Below are 22,955 nucleotides of genomic sequence, written 5' to 3'. Positions count from 1 at the left end.
TGTATGGACAGCGCATATCTTTGTTATCTGTTATCAAATTCTGTAATCGAATTTGATCGACAACACGGATCATAGTAGAATATGTCTCCGTTTTTGTTTTGTTTTTCTGCAACAGCATTTAAAAGGTGAGTTATGGTTAGTTAATTATTTTTTTGATACATTTACTGCCTTTAGGGAAGTTATTAAAGATCCCAAGCAACCTCTTAAAGTGAAGTTTAGGAACTTTTTATTTTACAGCATTTAGACAAAAATGCATTGTGCTGTCCTTCATGAAGAAAGTGTATATTATATTCCATCTTAATGGAATTACAGATATTTCTAACCCATAGATGTTTTCTACCTTATACCTGTAACGCTTTAATCACAAAGTCAGCAAAATGACAATTGTGATTAAAGGGAACTGTCAGCAGGTTTTTAGACCCCAAAGTAACATCATCAGAATAATGTACCTGTAATGATGATTAATTCTATACCTTTATATTATAAGTTCAAGTATCCGTTGTCTCATAATCCATTGAGGAATTCTTATGCAATGAGCTCACAAGTGTAGGGGCTTGGCCCCCTGGCCTCTATCTTTCTCCTGCCAGTGATTGACAGGTCACCCTTCACTGTCACCTTCTACCTCGGATGACATCTCACGAAGGTGCCGTCATTACCAGGGATGGTGCATGTGTAATAATGTACTGATGACGTTGTGAGAGTTGGACTAACCATCCTCCCCTGGGAATAATGGTGCCTGAGTGAGATGTCAATCTCTGAGACCTGTTTCTCGGCCTGAGATCTCGCACTTTGGGGCTAAAAATCTGCTGACAGGTTCCCTTTAAATGTTTCCTCCATGTATTTAACACAAATGCTCATATTGATGGATTACATAGCAAGAGTTCACCCAAGTGCAGGAGTGAACAGCATCTGTATGAGGAGGCTCCATTGGGGGCTACAGCTGCCTGCAGAGGTGGTGGGTAACTAAGCTAGAAGGAAATTGCTTCATTATTATATCCCCAAATTCCAGGATATGTTTATATCATGCATTTAAAAGAGTAACCATAGATTTATTTTTTTTTATTTCATAAATCAATAATACATGTGAAAAGAAGCAACTTTAAAAGATAAAAATCTTATTAGAGAAATCTGCTTTTCTCTCCTCCTGGTCTGATCATTTATTCACAAAATTCTGAATTCACAAGAGAAATCTGTCTTAATTGAATAAAGACTTTTCCATTTCTAAAATAGGATATCAGTCTTCAGAAGAACCTGCAGGGCTATGACCTGAGGACGCGGACGGGTATGTCCGTGAAATGCGTTGTCAATTAGCATATTGTTACAATAAACATACAGTTATCCACACTGCTATACCTGTCTTCGTATTTACCAGTGGAGCGCGGATTCATCAGCACCACTCCGCATCCGTTATCTAACATAGGATATGACCGCTGGTGCTCATAACGCTCTATGGAGAACTGCAGTTGTGGTTTCAGAACTTTCAGCAAAATGTCTGTGTCTGCCTATAGCTCCTTCCCTCGCCATAGAATTCTAAAAGCACCAACTGTCATCTCCTATCTCAGTAATGGGAAATCGTTCTTCACTGAATACAGATTTTACAGCTTTCACCCATGAATAGAGACTGATCAGTCCTGGAGGAGAAAGAAGCAGATAATATATATTACAAAGTTTCTTATTTTCATGTGTACTATTGATTTATGAAATAAATATTCAAACAACAGTTACTTTAAGTGTTTGCCAACATGTAACAGATTTTGCAGGGATTATTATTATCACTGGTCCATGAAATTCAATAGACAGTGAAATTGTATATCTTCGGAAACAATATTATTTTTATGTGACATTGGAGAAAGTGTCATCTGAGAATTTCAGTAGCATGTCTGTGGGTCTGTGGTTATTTAGTCATCCTATTAATACATCCTATGCTACAGAAGAGGGGTGGTTTGGGAGGCACCAGCTGACTGGCAGAGAAGGAGGAGGATGCTGGACAACAGGTGGTCTTAAGACATGCTGTCTGAGGCACCGCTCAGAGCAAACATGTCACCCATTAACGTGCAGGGGTTTGCTTTCTTGTGTTGTCTGCATATTCAGCTGATCCTTGACACCAGCTCAGCGTGCCCATAGCGACAACCAGCCATGGCTGTCAGACATGAGCTCGGCAAAACGATCAGGAGGATAGCACGTCTCTTTTTCTGGTTCCCCAAATCATTGAGAATCACAAGGAGTAGGAAGCTAAAGCTTCTATGGAGAACTGCTGGTAAGATGACTTGATCACTCTGCATTTTCAGTGCATGCCTTCTGTAAATGCCATACATTGATTTCAGCTCTGCTGCTTTTTCGACCATGTTTTCTCACTCCATTGAGTTTTCAGTAAAGCTGTCCTCTCATGCTTATGTGTGGTGTACTCGAGGCAGTGAAAGGGTTAGGCTATTGCTGGTGTGATGTGGGCCTGCAGAACAGTGCATTGCAGGGCCATGCACACAATGGGGATGACATTTCTGCACCAGCTCGGTGTCTGCTATAGATAGAATGGATTAATGGATCATGACCGCTGCTGCTAATTCGGATCCTGTCCAGCACATGCTATGCAGCAGCTCCAGAATGACAGGTGAATGCTTGTTCTTACTGCAAGGTTATACCTCTGGATACATCCATCTCTGCAGATTACCAGCTGCATCATGTTTCTGTAATATCTATGTACATAGATGGGGGATTTTACCATTCATATAACCTTTTAACAAAGACTTGCATATGCTGCACCATGGATCAACTAGGTTCAATGTGCGGTCATGAGTCCACAGCAATTAATAACCATAGTAATCTAATTGGAAGGTTAAATGTAGTTTTATTAATCAGCTATTGCATGCCTTGTTAAACCACAAGAACGCTGTTAACAACGTTCATGAGTATGTATTTTACCCACCGATACCAATGTTTCTCATTGACTTTTTTGTAAAGAAATCACTTTACATTTTGTCTTTTTATCTTGAAGCCATAAAATAATTCTGTTTATAATATGAGAATATATCAGCTTCTATGAATCTTCTCCCTTGTAACCTGTTTAATCCAAATTTTTGCTCTCATATTGCTGCCGTATTGGAACAGTCTGCAGCCAAAGTAATAAGTGAGAAGATGAATATATTCTGGTGTTAAAAACTTATGGCACTCCTTGGAATCTGTCAGTAGGATCATACCTACTTAAGCCATCTATGGGCATGTAGGTCATACAAAACTGAATAAAATGATACCTTCATTTGTGCTATCTGATGTCGTATTCCAGAGAAATCCATGTTTTTCTTATATAAATGAGCTGTTCCAGGCTCTGGGCCAGGCAGTGATCTCCATGAGAATCTGCCCCCAGGGTTTATTGTATATGAAAGGTGGAGTTACCAGTGTGAGACATGTAACTAACACAGAACAGTAGGACTGAACTTTACTTACAGACATATTTGCTGCAGCTCTCACAGCTCTGCTGTATTACAACCCTGTCTGTCTGTGAGATGGAAACTGAAGCTGAGACGAGCCTGCAGATGTGTCAGGTATAATCACACACAGCTCTGCAGTGAGATCAGGAGAGCGGAGAGCGGCCATTACACATCACACTGGGAACTCTCCTTCATGTAAAATAATCTCTGGAGACAGATTCTCATGCAGATCAGTGTCCGGCCCATAGTCCTGAACAGCTCATTTACATATAAGAAAAACATGGATTTCTCTGGAATGAGACATCGTATCGCAGCTATCAAGCTATTATTTTATTCACCTTTTTATGACCTACATGTCCATATAGATGGCTTAGGACGGTTGATCCTACAGACCAGATTTACACCAGATTCCCTTTAACCTTCCGCATGGCAAACTTTGCCTTATCAGTTTACCTACACCTTGAAAATTACATGATGAGATACTTGGGTGTAGCCGATGGCACATAATAACTGAGTGCAAATATATTTAGTAAATTTGTAACTATTGCAAAATACCGTCTATAATGATACGTGAAAACTAGGTTGTTTTGTATTTTGTGCCATATTTTGTACACAAGTGATTCTTAGTCGTACATGGTATATTTTAAGGATTGCAGGTGATAGGTAAAATAGGAAACATTTTGCTATACTGATGGCAGATATACAGAAATATGTTTGCAATTGACAAATTGATTTAAAATTATTACTTTTAATTCAAGGGTACAAAATCTTTTATAACATTTTGTGATATTATAGGAGGGGTCTCCTCATTCATGACATTCATCATATGAGATGACCTACAAAGAGCTTCTTTCTCTCTCTTTTAAGGATCCAGTACATACGTATTTGATATAGACCTTCTACAATGGTGGGCACCCGGTAATACTATTCCAATGGTGGTGCTATAGGGAAATCAAACACTTGTAGCTGAATTTCCCACAAGATCACAAGTGATTACTGGAGGTCCCAGTTGTAGTATAACTGGTGAATACCTTATTTTCTATAAAAAAGGGAATGCCCAAAATGAACAAGAATTGCTTATGAAAGAAGAATGGTATATGTCTAGACTAGTGTGTTTTAACCTTATAACTGTAAGGAAACCTCTGAAAAATGTTGTACTCCAGAGAAACTCCTTTTCCCATTTGTACCTCAAAGAGGCTTGTTGAAAGGGATAGATAATGCAGTCTATGATTCATCCCCAGTATTAGTAACCCCCTTTACAGCCTGTGCCATATTAGTACGCACAGGCTGTAATCCCCCGGTTCAGTGAGGGCTCCGGCGCTGAGCCCGCACTGAACCGGGCATATGTCAGCTGATTATTACAGCTGACATGTGCCCACAACAGCCGCGGGTGGAATCGCGATCCACTCGCGGCTGTTAACATGTTAAATGCCCCGTCAATCTCTGACAACGGCATTTAACAGCGCCACGCCGGAAGCGCACCACTTACGCTGCCCATCCGCGACCCCGTTACGTGCTCGCGGGTCACCGATGGGTGGTCATGACCACCCTGGGTCTGCAGCAGACACCAGTGGTTGTCATGAGCGGGTCGCTATGAGCGCCACCTAGTGGTCGGCGCTCATAGCACAAGACCATTTCTGCTACATACAGGTGATCTGCTGATCATCTGTATGTAGCAGAGGAGATCGGACAGTTGCTGCTTCTAGTCTCCTATGGAGACTATAGAAGCAAGCAAAAAGTGAAAAAAAAAGTTTTAAAAAATATAAAAAAAATTAAAAAAATATAAAAGTTTAAATCACCCCCCTTTCGCCCCATTCAAAATAAAATAATAATAAAAAAACCTACATACACATATTTGGTATCGCCGCATTCAGAATCACCCAATCTATCAATATAAAAAAAGAATTAATCTGATCGGTAAACGGCGTAACGAGAAAAAAATTCTAAACGCCAGAATTACGTTTTTTGGTCGCTGCAAAATTGCAATAAAATGCAATAACGGGCGATCAAAACATCGGATCTACCCCAAAATGTTATCAATAAAAACTTCAGCTCGGTGCGCAAAAAATGAGCCATCAACCAGCCCAAGATCCCAAAAAATGGAGACGCTACAGGTCTTAGAAAATGGCGCCATTTTTTTTTTTTTTTTACCAAACTTTGGATTTTTTTTCACCACTTAAATAAAAAAGAAGCTATACATGTTTGGTGTCTACGAACTTGTAATGACCTGGAGAATAATAATGGCAGGTCAGTTTTAGCATTCAGTGAACGTGGTAAAAAAAATAAATAAAAAACAACTGTGGTATTGCACTTTTTTTGCAATTTCACCGCACTTGGAATTTTTTTCCCGTTTTCTCACGTACACGATATGGTAAAACTAGTAATGGCGTTGAAAAGTACAACTCGTCTCGCAAAAAGTAAGCCCTCACATGGCCATATTGACCAAAAAATAAAAACGCTATGGCTCTGGGAACAAGGGGAGCAAAAAACGAAAATGCAAAAACGCAAAATCCCAGGGTTGCGAAGGGGTTAGTATGTGGCTCCTCTGCCAAGCATCTATGAGCAGGTTAGCTGTCTATTTACTGTCTATTAAAAAAAAGTAATATGTTTGTCCCTGTGTTCTCCACAATATTTGACCAAAGACCCCAGAGTTCCTACAAACGCTGATCTAGAGATAGGTCTACTGCACATAGAGGAGGAATTAGTGACACTGAGTACTTTATCTCATTTTGAAATATGCATATATCTCTAACCAGCACACATGGAGCCAGTGACTTCTTGTTTTCTTCCATTGTCAATCTGTGCATCTTAAGGCTCTCATACACTACAGGCAACTGAGCCCACCGATATTGGCAGGATTACTCAACACAACCTTATGTGTATGGGAGTCGGATGGCTCCTGACAGATGATGTCAGTGTAAAAAGGGATCCGGCATATTGAAATTCCAATTGCCAATCCTTTTGTTTTCACTCTGATAATCCTCTGCCAGAGAAGTCTGTGCATGAGCCAAGTGTTCCTGTGTATGGGAGAGTCGGAATATAGCAATTGGCTGATTCAGTCTACAGAAGTCTAATGTAAATGAGCACCCTTATGTGACTCCTCTGCTCATCTTATGTGCCTACAGGTTAAATTACATTGGCTAATATCAAGCCACTAACTAGTGTCGATCAACAAGTCGATCAGCGCTCCTTTAACAGGAAATGGCACAAGCTGATGGGGGACAGAACCATTTATAATGCAATCATTCAGTCGCCATACAGTATCCATGTTGTTGGCAGTGCATTCGCTGGTTAGAGGGGGAGATGTTCATCCTACAATACTGCGTTTTATTTAGGCCTAAACGATCCAATCACCCGACGAACAAGAATTTTCCGTGGTGCCATGTGTAAAACAGACAATGATCCGGAATGAGTGTTCTTATGAAAACTTGTTTGCTGATTATCATTATCAGCTCATATAAACTCTTCCAGTTTTGTCGAAGATTGGCCATTTGCAAAACATGTATGCTCTTAGGTGCCGATTCAAGAAAGCATTTATGCCAGCTTTCTTGCGTAAACAATTTGAAAAACGACAACATTTTTGCGTACGGTGAAGTTGGCCAAGAATTTTGCGATTTTTGGAGTTTTCACGCCAGTCCCGTTCAGGTCTGCCAAAGGGAGCGGAACATTGGGGAAATGTGGATGCGGTAATGCCCGCCTGTCTAATTCATGTTCAGTTGTGGCGTACCTTACACCAGAAATCTTACTCCAGGCTCCTGACCAGAGTAAGATTTGTGGCGAGGTGCACAGAAGGACACTCCACTTGTTGATTCATTAAGTGGTGTGCGACTCTTACTGAATCAGGCGACTCTGACTCCACCACATCTCATCATTAAGACTGTGGATTATGGAAATATATGGCAACATTAAAAAGGTTGTATTCTAATTCACATTTTATTTCAGTCATTGTTATAAAATCTTTAAGCAGCAGAAAAAAATTGATGGCTTGAACCCATGATTTAGAAACAAGATAACCTAGTGCATTAGATGTGTGCTCAGAACAATAATCATTGTTATGAGCCTGGAAGGTTACGTTGACGATGTGTTTGCTTAATGTTAATAGCTTCTATTTGAAGTTTATGCCTGGAAAATCTTCCAATGCAAACCTACTGTGCCTTTCCATGAAATATCATATTTTGGTAACAGGAATGGAAAAAGTAAAGAACAATAGCAAAGCACAAGATCATCCCCTGCCAAAATCAAGATGTCACTAGGGGTTATTTATGATGTGCATGTGAAGTCCAGTTTATGCTTTACTAATTGGATCAGCAATAGGGGGCAGTAGACGTATTTCAATTATCACTCTAGATGTTTCTGAAATCTTAAAGATATAGGGACAAATTCATTATTTGCGATTTATTTTTTAAGTTACTTTTCTTTTTGAGTCTTGCCGGTTTCACCAATATCATCAAAATAGGATACGCAGTTCATGAACTTGCCACAAAATTAAAAATGCTCTTTATTTTTGTCTCCAACCGTTTTTGTGACTTTTTAGGACAAAAAGTCACATATTTCTCTGCAATGCCGCATATTAGTCTTCAGCTATGCCCAAACAAAAATAAAAACGACAGAAACCTTACTTTAGGCAGAGACTGGAATAAGATGCGCCAAAAAAATTGGTCTGGGTTTACAGACAACACCAATGAAAACCTTTAACATGTAATTCTGACCTATTTTTGATTGGATTGTTGTTTTAATTTATTACTCCAACAAAAAATGTTTGCATGACGTGTGAAGATCAATCGATGCCGTCCATGAGCATCCAACTGCAATATTTCCAAAACTCTAAATCTTTTTACCCTTTTTGACACAGTTAAATGGATCATTCAGATAAATGGAACCAAAGAGTCATTCAGATACATGGTACCTTGCTTTCTACGTTGTGTCACAGTTTTCTGGTAAATTAAGCTGATCCACTGTGCATTATGAAAAATTATAGTGGTCCCAGTACAAGGATTTCTTGATTGTGATCCTCTGATATGTGTCAGAAGATCATTTTTGCTTGGATTTGGAGCTAGATTAGTGATGCCTATCTGTGCGGGACTATGTAGAGCTCCAGGAAGCTCTTAGATAAATGAACAGCACCATAATGTTGGAGGTTAAAGGAACTAAGAAAATGGCACATTATTTTTATTTATTGCTCTTTGGTTATATGGCGCCACCATATTCCGCAGCGCTTATCATCACTGTCCCCATTGGGTTTCACAATCTAAATTATTTAAACTGTTTTACATATAAATATATTTTAGCTATAACATATCTTTTCAGCTGAATAACAGGCACTGTATATAGTGGTATACAGTGGTTTTGTGAGCTCAATAGTCAAAGCACTTAGCACTCATTAATTAAACCCTTTATGGACACCTTCTTGATGGCTTTTTTCAACATGCTCCTTCTTCATGACAGTGCTGAAATTTCAAGAGCGGCTACAAAATGAACAGACAGAACTATTACACAGAAATCATAGCACTTCCATGCCACTCATCACAAACAGGTAATGTGTCTGCTTTATATCGGCCTTTGCTGAAGATACTATAAAAAGAAGGAGCTGGGAGCTTTTACTTGTAGAAGCAGACACATCATATCAAGTGGTTACAAGCATGAGCCTGCAGGCTTTCATTTTTATTGAAGAAGACTCTTCCTTGAAGCCACTTACTAGGACAAGTCTATATCTGCCATGCTTGCTCCACCTATTCATTCTGTAGACTATCTCAGCTCCAAGTTTTGAGGGCAGTCCATGTTACATGGTGTTAGCGCATTTAGAATTCTATAAAAGCTATGTAAATAGTGTGGAGTAACTTATACTGTTAGTTAATAAAAGGGTGGACTCAAGACCCTAAGTTCAGAGGCACACCGCTCTCTAGCCTGCTGGCTTCCTGCCAGCTAGTGGCGGTGCGCTCCTGAAGGACAGTTTGGAATGCTGGCATTGCTGATCTGCCCAAACTGTGCGCTTACTGATGAAGCTAGGAGAGACGGCCTTTCCTTTGCAGCTTTGGAGGCACACAGTGGCCATGAAGCTGTCCAGATCCAGCGGTGCAGCTAGCTTCAGAGTAGCACATGCAAACTGTATAGCAAACAGTTTGCAAGCAAGCACTCCTTGCCTAGGAAACCGGCCACCACTGATGGACTGCAGAGGTGGCCGGTAATCTTGACAACGAGCTGTAAAGTATAGAATTAAAAGTCCCGTTCTTCAGAAATAGAGACGATTTTTAATAAGAGGTTGCAAAGTTGTTTGTTTTTAGTAGCACTTTGCAATTTTACCCATTTAATAAAATGAAACAACCCCTTTAATTATGTCATCAATACTCCCCAAATATGTGTATTCCGCCCTGTGGTAGCCTATTAGCAGTTTTCCACCAATGCCCTAAGAACACTTAAATTATTTATATATGTGTAGAAAATTACACCAATGCTAGGTGGGCTATATTTGACATATTTTATGCACTGTTTTTTTTCCTAGACAGTGCAATGTTATTATGAACAATGCATTTTATTGTACTTTTGCCAGTATGAATCACATAACCTAGTGAAATATAATTCATACCTTCTACATAGTGTCACCTCAATAAAACATCTGTCTGTTACATAAGGTGCATACCTGAGAAATGAATAGACAGCAGGATACTCTCCTCTTTGTATTTACTCAAGACGATTGTTGGCTTGTCAGAGTATATATAGAATTTACTAATATGTTAAATGCGTGTTACAAGGCTCAACACGCATATCCCCGCCATATACGCATGTTACAAGCCTCATTTACCACGTTTCTGCCCCAGAGGAAGCCACATTTATGTTGGCGATACAGGTGGTTTTCTTTCCCAGCATTATTGAGTGCAGAGGGGTTTTTTTTATCATGTCCAGGTATTTACCAATGTTGTTTTGGGATTAAACATTGGACTGTGCTGACAGTATACTGTTTCCTATTAGATTATTCAGCTGAAGAACACACATGATAAGATGATTCTGCTGAAGAACACACACGATACGATGATTCTTCTGAAGAACACACACGATACAGTGATTCTGCTAAAGACCACACAGGATATGATGATTCTGCTGAAGAACACACACGATAAGATGATTCTGCTGAAGAGCACACCCGATAAGATGATTCTGCTGAAGAACACACGCGATGGGATGATTCTGCTGAAGAACACGCGCGATAAGATGATTCTGCTGAAGAGCACACACGAGAAGATGATTCTGCTGAAGAACATATACAATATGATGATTCTGCTGAAGAACACACACGAGAAGATGATTCTGCTGAAGAACATATACAATATGATGATTCTGCTGAAGAACACACACGATAAGAAAATTCTGCTGAAGAACACACACGATATGATGATTCTGCTGAAGAACACACACGATAAGAAGATTCTGCTGAAGAACACACACGATATGATGATTCTGCTGAAGAACACACGCGATAAGATGATTCTGCTGAAGAACACACACGATATGATGATTCTGCTGAAGAACACACATATGATGATTCTGCTGAAGAACACACATGATATGATGATTCTGCTGAAGAACACACATGATATGATGATTCTGCTGAAGAACACACGATAGGATGATTCTGCTGAAGAACACACGCGATATGATGATTCTGCTGAAGAACACACACGATATGATGATTCTGCTGAAGAGCACACACGATAAGATTATTCTGCTGAAGAACACACAATATGATGATTCTGCTGAAGAACACACACGATATGATGATTCTGCTGAAGAACACATGCGATAAGATGATTCTGCTGAAGAACACACCCGATAAGATGATTCTGCTGAAGAACACATGCGATAGGATGATTCTGCTGAAGAACACACATGATATGATGATTCTGCTGAAGAACACACCCGATAAGATGATTCTGCTGAAGAACACACGCGATAGGATGATTCTGCTGAAGAACACACATGATATGATGATTCTGCTGAAGAACACACCCGATATGATGATTCTGCTGAAGAACACACCCGATAAGATGATTCTGCTGAAGAGCACACCCGATAAGATGATTCTGCTGAAGAACACACGCGATATGATGATTCTGCTGAAGAACACACATGATATGATGATTCTGCTGAAGAACACACCCGATAAGATGATTCTGCTGAAGAACACACACGATAAGAAGATTCTGCTGAAGAACACACGCGATAGGATGATTCTTCTGAAGAGCACACCCGATAAGATGATTCTGCTGAAGAACACACGCGATATGATGATTCTGCTGAAGAACACACATGATATGATGATTCTGCTGAAGAACACACGCGATAGGATGATTCTGCTGAAGAACACGCGCGATAGGATGATTCTGTTGAAGAACACGCGCGATAAGATGATTCTGCTGAAGAGCACACCCGATAAGATGATTCTGCTGAAGAACACACGCGATATGATGATTCTGCTGAAGAACACACGCGATATGATGATTCTGCTGAAGAACACACATGATATGATGATTCTGCTGAAGAACACACCCGATAAGAAGATTCTGCTGAAGAACACACCCGATAAGAAGATTCTGCTGAAGAACACACCCGATAAGAAGATTCTGCTGAAGAACACACGCAATAGGATGATTCTGCTGAAGAACACACACGATATGATGATTCTGCTGAAGAACACACGCAATAGGATGATTCTGCTGAAGAACACACACGATATGATGATTCTGCTGAAGAACACACGCAATAGGATGATTCTGCTGAAGAACACACACGATATGATGATTCTGCTGAAGAACACACGCAATAGGATGATTCTGCTGAAGAGCACACGCAATAGGATGATTCTGCTGAAGAACACACATGATATGATGATTCTGCTGAAGAACACACGCAATAGGATGATTCTGCTGAAGAACACACATGACAACACTGCACTTTGCTCATGTTTTCAATAGGCAGAGAGGAGAAAGCTCTCTCCTCTCTAAATAAAAGCATCTGGAGACTGAATTTCAACAGCCCAACCTTTTTCTCCCCCAACTCTTTATGCTTTAGGCTACATTCACACAGTGTTACGATTCTTGACAAATGTAATGACTTTTTCCTCAGGTGTCGTCCTGGTAATTCTTGTTTTTTTGTCTTTCTTTTTTTCCAATAAATAGGTGTGCTTGCTTCCAAGCCAATAAAAAAATCTTGGAAGGTCATATATTTTTATACCAGGTTACCATTAAGCAATAGATCTGTGAGACACGGATGCAAAACAGAAGCACATTGGAAGTCTCCCGATTTGCATCCATGCCTTAACAGATTCCCATAGCCTTGGATGGCCAAATCTGATCTGCCGATTGGATCAAAATAGGACCTGCTGAGTCTCATGGTTCTCACTCTCGGATATGTGGTTTTAAAAGATGTGTGAATACATCCATTCTATGCTATTATGGGTCTGAGTACTGTCTGAGAAAAATCGACGTGTCACATAGATATGTGAATGCAGGCTTAGATTGTTAATCAATTATGTTTAAATCTGTGGCTTTGGCCTATTTTATCTTATGTGTGTGGAGGGAGAACAGCTTTCATCCAATCCTGGTCCAGTGGGGCTGGTACAGTTTTAAGGTGCTGACCAAGAGGCTTGCGAAAATCCTACTGCCAAGCCCCCCACGCGCTCGCACCCACTACCACTGTGCTGCACAGCGTGAACATGTTCTACAGCTTTCTGTGCTGTACCCTTTCTCCACCTGCAGTTCTGGTGTGTGCTCAGGCTGTGACCACTGCCTCCCAGCATAATGGATCCATTACCATTACGGGCTCCTGTCTTTCTCTCTTGTGATGATGATCAGCTGAGCTAGAACAAGACACATGCAGGTTTGTGTTTCTCTGCACTCCAATCAAGTCATGCTGCTGGGAAGTACAGATCACATTATTATCTTACAGTCCCTCACACACCCCATGGTGGCTGAATGGGAACTATAGCCCGCAGAGGATTGCTTCTGGGAGTGAGCACAATGCTTCTCCTTTCTTCTCATAACAATCATCTTCACAAGTTTATGTAAGGAGCTCACTTACTAACTAGTGATCTAAGGCTTGGTGCACATTGTGTCTAGGTATAATGCACTATAGGCAGACAGCATACATGATAATGTGTCCCTCCAAGTTATACTCCTGCCCTATATTTAGATCGGCATGTAGAGACACAAATCCACACTGGGCAGTTGGGTGGGCAAAGTAAAAATATAATGCTCCATGTATTTTTACAAGGGTCTAGTTCTAATAAAAGCCCTCTGGGTGCCATACAGATGCCTCAGCAACTCTACTAGTCAACGTGGTGTTGTTTTCATCTTGCTAGGCTCGTTTGATGATTGAGGGACACTATAAACATATTCATAAGGTTCGATTCATCTGACTGAAATTTCCTATCCAGTGTGTCACTTAAAAATAACATATACCATGCAGCATGCTTTTTAATTTTCAATGGAACTCTATAGTTGATGCCTACACAGTGATAAATGTGGGTTAGCATCTTTATTATGCTGCCCGGGGCCTGCACGCAGCCAAATGAAGTGGGGAGAAAAGACTTTATACTCCCCGCCAGCATTTGGTTTCAGTCATGGGTGGGGGTGCTGCGGGTTCAGTCATCGCTCTGAGAATACAAAACAGTGGTTGTAACAACGCCCCTGGCCCTGACCGATGTCAGTCAGGGCAGGGGGCGTTGTTACAGCGGGCGCTCTCTATACTCAGAGCGATGACTGAACCTGCGGCGCCCCTGCCTCCATGACAGAAACCGAATGCTGGCATGGAGAATAAAGTTAATTTTCTCCCCGCTGCATTCGGCTATGTGCAGGCGCCGGGCAGCATAATAACGCTATTAACCTGCAGATTAATCGCATATCTGCAGGTTAATCTCATTATTTCTGGTGACAGGTTCCCTTTAAAGAGAATCTGTCATCAGGATTTAACCTGTTAAAGTAAAGGTATAGTCATAATGACCCTGTTATACTAATTTAATGGATATCTGTAGTGAAAAAATCTGTATCATAGTTCTTGTTCAATTTACCTTAGAAGCTTTGGTGCAATAGCCTTCGTGCATCAGGGCAGGACTGTGGGTAGGGTCTTCCGCCCTGCCAGTATATACACATCCAGAATTGCTCTTATGTGCGAAACTACTTACAAAAGTTACTATGTGGATACCTTCTCTTCATAGCTGGTTGCTAAACCTGGTGTTAATGCACCAAGCTGGCAGACAGTCGCGAGCACATATCACGGACCTGTGAGCCACATGTGGCACCCAAACTGCAGGTTGGAAACCCCTGGTCTAGAGCATATGTCAATGATGGAAGATTGTATTCACTGAGCCAAACTCCTGTAATATTAACACATAATTGGCAGACTGTGCATTATAATAATAATTTTTATTTCTATAGCACCAACATAATCCGCAGCACTTTAAATTTTAGAGGTGAATTGTACAAACAGTAAAAGACATTACAGAATAACAATAATCACATAAATTAACAGATACCAAGAGGAGTGAGGGTCCTGCTCGCAAGTTTACAGTCTATGGCAGTCTATGAGGAAATAGAGTGGATGGTAACAATTGCTTGTATTGTACGATCAACCATCAATGTAATAAATTATGTGAATACTTTATGCCGAATGAACCAGTCACCAATCAGTATGTGAACAAGTACAGACACAGGGGTCTAAGTGCATGGTGGTTTGTGAACAGATGATACAAGGGTCCTGATTTGGAAGGAAATTTTGTATGGGAAAAGCAGGGATAGTTAGACAAGTCTGGTGAGACGATAGGCCAGTCTAAAGAAATGCGTTTTTAGGGCTCGCTTAAAACTATGGGTATTGGGTATTAATCAAAGTGTCCTGGGTAGTGCGTTCCAAAGAATTGGCACAGCATGCGAGAAGTCTTGGAGATGGGAGTGAGATGTTCGGATTAGTGAGGATATTAATCTTGGGTCATTAGCAGATTGGAGGGCACGGGTACGGTGGTAGACTGAAATGAGAGAGGAGATGTAGGGTGCTGAAGTATGGAGCTCTTTGTGGTTGAGAGTGATAAGTTTATATTGGACATTGTAGCACATGGGTAACCAGTGCAATGGCTGGCACAGGGTAGAGGCATTGGTGTAGTGGTTGGAGAGGAATATGATCCTGGCTGCTGCATTCAGGACGGATTGGAGAGAGGAGAGTTTAGTAAGCGGGAGACGGATTAGTAGAGAGTTGCAGTAGTCCAAACGAGAATGAATAAGTGCAACAGTAAGAGTTTTTGTAGTGTCAAAGGTAAGAAAAGGTGAAATTCTAGAGATGTTTTTGAGGTGTAGATAACATGAGTGAGGGAGTGATGTAGGGAGTGAATGAAAGATCTGAATCAAGTATGAGCAAGTCAAGCAAGACCAAGACAGCGGGCATGTTGCTGGGGAGTAATGGTGGAGCCACATTAATAGCACTTGCAGAATTTTACTCCATGACATATCCAGGACTTTGGCTGCACAAAAAACATAGTTGCTTACACTTTGGCTAATAGGTTTGAAAAAAAAATCTTGATTAAAGGGGTTGTGCAGGCATAATCTTTTGCAGGTCTGACATTGGGCATCTGGCTAGGATTAATTGGGTGTATTTGAATGGAAATGGTAGTGGTTAGAGCAACTCCAGTCCTCAGGGCCCTCAACAGATGGTGTTTTCAGGACTTCCTTAGTATTGCAGGGGTGATGGAATTATTATCAAGGCATCAGAAATTCTCTCACCTGTGCAATACTAAGGAAATCCTGAAAGCATGATCTGTTGGGGGGCCGTGAAGACGAGTTTGGAAAACGTGGGGTTACAGTCTGCACGTAATGTCTAATGTCTCTTTTTTCCATTCCTTCAAAGTTGGGAGTTATGGAGGGAGATTCAATGTGCTTATGGGCAATGTACTTTCCCATATGCTAAGAGAAGTCTGGTATGCAGTGCTGCAGGACCGCTAACTTCATGTGCTGCGTACAGAAGGAGGAACGGATTAACGGGAGGAATGAAAGAAAATCAGACAGAAGGCTTATTATGCAATGTTATATATTAGTAGGATACATGAATTTTTAAAGAGACTTAACCTCTTTAATTGTTTTCTTGTCACTTTTCTGATCTGGTGGGTAATGAGACAGTTTGCAAATTTTTTGCACCGTTTTGTATGTTGTAATTTGCAACATTTTTGGCGCAGTTTACACCAAAACCTGATATAAACTATCAAATGATTGGGAATCAATGTTCATCTCTTAGTACAACACAGGATTCACCAAATGATCACCTACATGAGCTATTCTTTTATACCTGAAGAACAGATGATCAATGGGGCCCCTTGGTTCCTATAGACATTACATCTGCAGTAAGAGGATTATAATACAATAAATAGGCCTCCACTACAAGCCAAGTTATGTTGTACGGTATTAGAATGGACAGATTAGTAACTACCTGAATAAAGGCTACAAAACTAGTTATTATTAGGCTTAAAGGAAGTGAAGAAATCTTTGTAGGGGATACTTTAGATATGACAGTTTTATAGAAGTCATTTAGTTCTTAGAGAGGTGCTGAGTAATGTGAATTCAAGAATGGACACAACCCTCAGATTAGATGTTGTGAACTTAAAATCCAGTTGCCTTTTTCCTTGATCTGTCTGAATGAAGCTACATAAATCCTGCCTAGACCTGCAAAATAAGCACAATTTGCCTCGATTGGCGACTTACCTCTAGACTGCTTCCTATGATCTATATTCTGTAAATCTCTCTTTTAATGCTCTCATATTTTCTTGTTTTTACACTCATCATCATGAAGGAGATTGTCATGAAAGGTGACAAACATCAAGCGACTTCTCTGCCTAATTTTTGCTCCAGTCTCATAGTCCTGTAAACCACACAATTTTTCTGCCATGGAAATGACAGGACTTTCCTTTTTCTATGCTCATTTTCCCTGTGTCCATCTTTTTTGCTTAGAATTGGAAACATATTAGGTGCTATGGATAGAGGGTACCTGTCTGGATATACTGGGTACGGCTGCACTGTAGGCAGCTAGAGTTTTATCATTTTGTGATTTTATGAAGAGGATTAGAAGACTTGAGATTTCTGTAAAATAAAAGCGGAGCTCTACATATTATCGAGTAAATCAGCAGAGAATTAGACCACTTGGGATTTGTGTAACATAAAAAACAGAGCTCTGATATAAAGTATATCAGCAGATAATTTTGGTAAAGATGAAATGATGTTCAAGGTTGTGACTTCTTTGTCTCATTATTAATTATGAGTATAAGTTTTATCGCTTAGATTTTAGTATTCCAGGTATGGATAAATGTACAGTACAGACCAAAAGTTTGGACACACCTTCTCATTTAAAGATTTTTCTGTATTTTCATGACTATGAAAATTGTACATTCACACTGAAGGCATCAAAACTATTAATTAACCCATGTGAAATTATATACTTAACAAAAAAGTGTGAAACAACTGAAAATATGTCTTATATTCTAGGTTCTTCAAAGTAGCCACCTTTTGCTTTGATGACTGCTTTGCACACTCTTGGCATTCTCTTGATGAGCTTCAAGAGGTAGTCACCAGAAATGGTCTTCCAACAATCTTGAAGGATTTCCCAGAGATGCTTAGCACTTGTTGGCCCTTTTTCCTTCACTCTGCGGTCCAGCTCACCCCAAACCATCTCGATTGGGTTCAGGTCTGGTGACTGTGGAGGCCAGGTCATCTGGCGTAGCACCCCATCACTCTCCTTCTTGGTCAAATAGCCCTTACACAGCCTGGAGGTGTGTTTGGGGTCATTGTCCTGTTGAAAAATAAATGATGGTCCAACTAAACGCAAACCGGATGGAATAGCATGCCGCTGCAAGATGCTGTGGCAGCCATGCTGGCTCAGTATGCCTTCAATTTTGAATAAATCCCCAACAGTGTCACCAGCAAAGCACCCCCACATCATCACACCTCCTCCTCCATGCTTCACGGAGGGAACCAGGCATGTAGAGTCCATCCGTTCACCTTTTCTGCGTCGTACAAAGACACGGTGGTTGGAACCAAAGATCTCAAATTTGAACTCATCAGACCAAAGCACAGATTTCCACTGGTCTAATGTCCATTCCTTGTGTTCTTTAGCCCAAACAAGTCTCTTCTGCTTGTTGCCTGTCCTTAGCCATGGTTTCCTAGCAGCTATTTTACCATGAAGGCCTGCTGCACAAAGTCTCCTCTTAGCAGTTGTTGAAGAGCTGTGTCTGCTGCTAGAACTCTGTGTGGCATTGACCTGGTCTCTAATCTGAGCTGCTGTTAACCTGTGATTTCTGAGGCTGGTGACTCGGATAAACTTATCCTCAGAAGCAAAGGTGACTCTTGGTCTTCCTTTCCTGGGGCGGTCCTTATGTGAGCCAGTTTCTTTGTAGCGCTTGATGGTTTTTGCAACTGCACTTGGGGACACTTTCAAAGTCTGCCCAATTTTTCGGACTGACTGACCTTCATTTCTTAAAGTAATGATGGCCACTTGTTTTTCTTTACTTAGCTGTTTTTTTCTTGCCATAATACAAATTCTAACAGTCTATTCAGTAGGACTATCAGCTGTGTATCCACCTGACCTCTGCACAACACAACTGATGGTCCCAACCCCATTTATAAGGCAAGAAATCCCACTTATTAAACCTGACAGGGCACACCTGTGAAGTGAAAACCATTTCCGGTGACTACCTCTTGAAGCTCATCAAGAGAATGTCAAGAGTGTGCAAAGCAGTTGTAATGCACAAGCCCGGGCTGAGCGGCGTGTGCGAGTGATTGTAGTGATTCCACTGGACCGTGCCGGAGAGTGAATGCCTGGAGGGGCGTAACTAGGTATTCACCCGATCCGACCAGGGTCGCACGACGGCATACGACGCCAGTGCACCAAGGAGGAACCGAGCAGAGGGACCAGGTGCTACTCCAGGACAGACCCCGGACATGGCTGTTGACCCACACAGGGGAATACAGGAACAGACTGGTAGGCTGGCACACAGACTGGTGGGTATAGGCTGGCTCGACTGGGATGCAGGCAGGCGGGTATGCAGGCAGGGGGGTACAGGCAAGCACAGCTAGAGTGCAGACAGGGAGGCACTAGCAGGTAGGAACACAGGCGGGATAGGACCCAGTACACACTGGGACTCAGGAACAATACAGGCAGAGGGGTACAGGCAAGCACAGCTAGAGTGCAGACAGGCACTAGCAGATAGGGACACTGGCGGGATAGGACCCAGTACACATTGGGACTCAGGAACAGAACCACAGATGTGGCGGACAAACACAGCAGAGTGAGGCCGCCCAGAGAGGTGAGCGAGAGCAGGGCAGGACGAGGCCGCCTGGAGCGGTGAGCAAGAGTAGAGCAGGACAAGGCCACCAGGAGCGGTGAGCAAAGGGTCAGAGCTGAGCGAGACTGCCGGAGCAGTGAGCAAGAGTAAAGCAGGACGAGGCCGTCTGGAGCGGTGAGCAAGAGCGGAGCAAGACTGCCGGAGCAGTGAGCAAAAGGATAAGAGCGGAGCGAGACTGCCGGAGCAGTGATCAAAAGGGTCAGAGCGGAGCAAGGCTGCCGGAGCAGTGAGCAAAAGGGTCAGAGCGGAGCAAGGCTGCCGGAGCAGCGAGCAAAGGAGCCAGAGCAGGCTAGAACCGCCGGAGCGGTGAGCAAAGGAGTCAGAGCAGGCTAGAACCGCCGGAGCGGTGAGCAAAGGAGTCAGAGCAGGCTAGAACCGCCGGAGCGGTGAGCAAAGGAGTCAGAGCAGGCTAGAACCGCCGGAGCGGTGAGCAAAGGAGTCAGAGCAGGCTAGAACCGCCGGAGCGGTGAGCAAAGGAGTAAGAGCAGGCTAGAACCGCCGGAGCGGTGAGCAAAGGAGTCAGAGCAGGCAAGGCTGAGCAGGGGGGACAGGGCTCTGTTCACACGGAACAGACAGGAAGGGAAAGGCAGAGCCAGATACCCACAGGTACTTGCAGTGAAGTAGCGAGTGGACCACAAACTCACAAACGGGAGTACAGAGACAACAAGCAGGAGTTAGGTACGAGTTCAGACTCTGCAGAAAAAGGAAGGGAACGGACATAGAGGCAAAACAGGTAAAGGATAGGAGAGAGTTCAGACTGGAACTGAGTGTACGGAGGAGACCGACACTGCAGCGGAATACAGGAGCGGGTCTGGGAAGACGGCCCCCAGAGAGGCGGGACGAACAGGCAAGGAGCGTGTTCAGACAGGACAGACAAGATACAGGAGCGGGTCTAGGTAATCGGCCCCTAGAAGGCGGGAGGAACAGGCTAGGAGCGTGTTCAGACAGGACAGACAAGATACAGGAGCGGGTCTAGGTAATCGGCCCCTAGAAGGCGGGAGGAACAGGCTAGGAGCGTGTTCAGACAGGACAGACAAGATACAGGAGCGGGTCTAGGTAATCGGCCCCTAGAAGGCGGGAGGAACAGGCTAGGAGCGTGTTCAGACAGGCCTGGACATACAGCCTCGAGGATAGGCAGACAAGAGAACACAGAACGGGACCTGGCACCTTCAGAGTGCAAGCACACACTGAATGAAACACTATGCTCAGGCAGGGATTGATTGGAGCAGCTGAGCTATATACCAGGTGACAGACAGCAATAGGCTGAGGACGCACAAGGGGTGTGACCCACAGCAGGTACAAAAAGCAGGAAGTGATCGGGCGCCGCCCTTAAGCAGTAGACACAGACACAAACAGACAGCATGGAGGGAAGCCAGAGAGACATTCTGGACAGGAGATCAAGTGCGCGCTCTTGCACAGTGGGAGATGGACCACTATGCAAGGACGCCGCCAGGTATGTTACAGTACCCCCCCCCCCCTTACGCTCCCTCTTCTTCAGGCCTGCCAGAATCTTCCGCAGGGAATTCGAGGGCCAATTCTTCACTTCGAAGAGATCACTTCCACTGTCCACCGGAAAAACTGGTCTCCTCTGGGTAGCTAGGATGCTACCTCCCATCCAGCCACCCTTAGCAACAGACGAAACGGGTGGAGTACCAGGAACAGCACACAAGGAAGTCTCTCTCCACATATTTTCAGGTGGAACCCCAGAGGGTACAGGAGACAACTGGAAGTCCTCCACCGGGTTGGAGGGGGACAGAGACTTGGGGGTAATCTCTGCTTCGAGGTACATCTTGTCAAGCTCACAGGAAGAAATAGACGGGTTATCAGGTACATAATGAGGAAAAGTCACTGTCTCTTTGTTATCTGGTGGTACCCCGGAGGATTCAGGAAACAACTGGAGGTCCTCCGCCGGGTCAGAAGAGTGCAGAGGCTCAGAGAAAACATCTGCTTCAGAGTACACTAGGTCGGACTCACTGGACGAAGCAGGCGAGGTATCGGGTACCGAGTATAGGAAAGTCTCTGTCCATTCACCACCAGGTGGCACCCCGAAGGGTTCTGGAGACAACTGGCGGTCCCTGCCTGGTCAGAGGGGTGTAGAGACTCACGGGTAACCTCTGCTTCAGAGTACACTAGGTCGGACTCACTGGACGAAGCAAGCGAGGTATCAGATCCAGGATATAGGAAAGTCTCTGTCCATTCACCACCAGGTAGCACCCCGAAGGGTTCTGGAGACAACTGGAGGTCCTCCGCCTGGTCAGAGGGGTGTAGAGACTCGGGAGTAACCTCTGCTTCGGAGTACACTAGGTTGGACTCACTGGACGAAGCGAGCGAGGTATCAGGTACAGAGTATAGGAGAGTCTCTGTCCTTTCGCTACCAGGTAGCACCCCGAAGGGTTCAGGAGACAACTGGAGGTCCTCCGCCTGGTCGGAGGGGTGTAGAGACTCGGGGGTAACTACCACTTTGGGGTACCCATTGTCAGGCTCACAGGATGAAGCGGACAAAGTATCGAGTACCGGGTGTAGAGAAGTCTCTCTCCATTTGTCATCGAGTGGTATCCCGGAGGATTCAGGAGGCAACAGGGGGTCCTCCGCCAGGTAGTAGAGGTGCACAGACTCTGAGGTAACCACAGCTTTGGAGCATCCTTGGACATGCACACAGGTTAAAGTGGGTGAAGCATCTGATGCCGGGTGCAGGAAGTTCTCCTGTGTGGAGTCTGGATGGGCAGAAGTCTCTTCGGGCAGGAGAACTGGTGCACTACCCACGCACATTACCCGTTGGGGCTTCTCCAGGATACAGGGAGATGAAGCTTCAGTAGGGACTTCAAGGTTGGGGTCAGGAGGTCTCAGGGAGGACAGACCCTGGCGTGACGGCTTGCCTCTACGTCTAGCACGTCTGGACTGCCTTTTGAGGTTGGGAGAAGTATTCCGGAAAGCGTAGTCACCCTGTGAGGATTCTGGGTGGGCAGTAGTCTCATTGGGCTGGAGGACTATTGCGCTACCCACACACATTACCCATCGGGGCTGCTCCGGGATATTGGGAAGTGAAGCTTCAGCAGGAGCCTCCGGGTTAGGATCATCGAAGACCATTAGAAAGGCCACCAGGAAGGCCATTGGGTCCAGGAGGATCGGATCCTGTGTTTCAAATAGGGGGTTGATCCATTCCAAGG

The 22,955-nt window shown here is 43.3% G+C and overlaps 1 protein-coding gene across 2 annotated transcripts in view; it reads left to right on the top strand.

Moving 5' to 3' along the window:
* RASSF3 (Ras association domain family member 3) overlaps window positions 1-22,955 on the top strand; it is a 257,278-nt gene that overhangs the window by 40,713 nt on the left and 193,610 nt on the right. Inside the window, exon 1 of one of the 2 annotated variants that reach the window (XM_073651724.1) lies at window positions 1,946-2,257. The exons of the other annotated variant lie outside the window; for it this stretch is intronic. Coding sequence (XP_073507825.1) covers window positions 2,137-2,257 — 121 coding nt within the window. The 5' untranslated portion in view covers window positions 1,946-2,136. Of the gene's footprint in view, window positions 1-1,945; window positions 2,258-22,955 lie in introns of those variants that run through there. 2 annotated transcript variants of the gene reach the window in all.

The sequence above is a fragment of the Phyllobates terribilis genome, unplaced genomic scaffold (genome assembly GCF_046119375.1).
Source record: "Phyllobates terribilis strain yellow unplaced genomic scaffold, ASM4611937v1 Scaffold_11__3_contigs__length_659146591, whole genome shotgun sequence".
Classification (NCBI taxonomy): domain Eukaryota; kingdom Metazoa; phylum Chordata; class Amphibia; order Anura; family Dendrobatidae; genus Phyllobates; species Phyllobates terribilis.
Note: the sequence above shows the minus strand (reverse complement) of the source record. Positions and strands in the feature narration are given on the sequence as shown.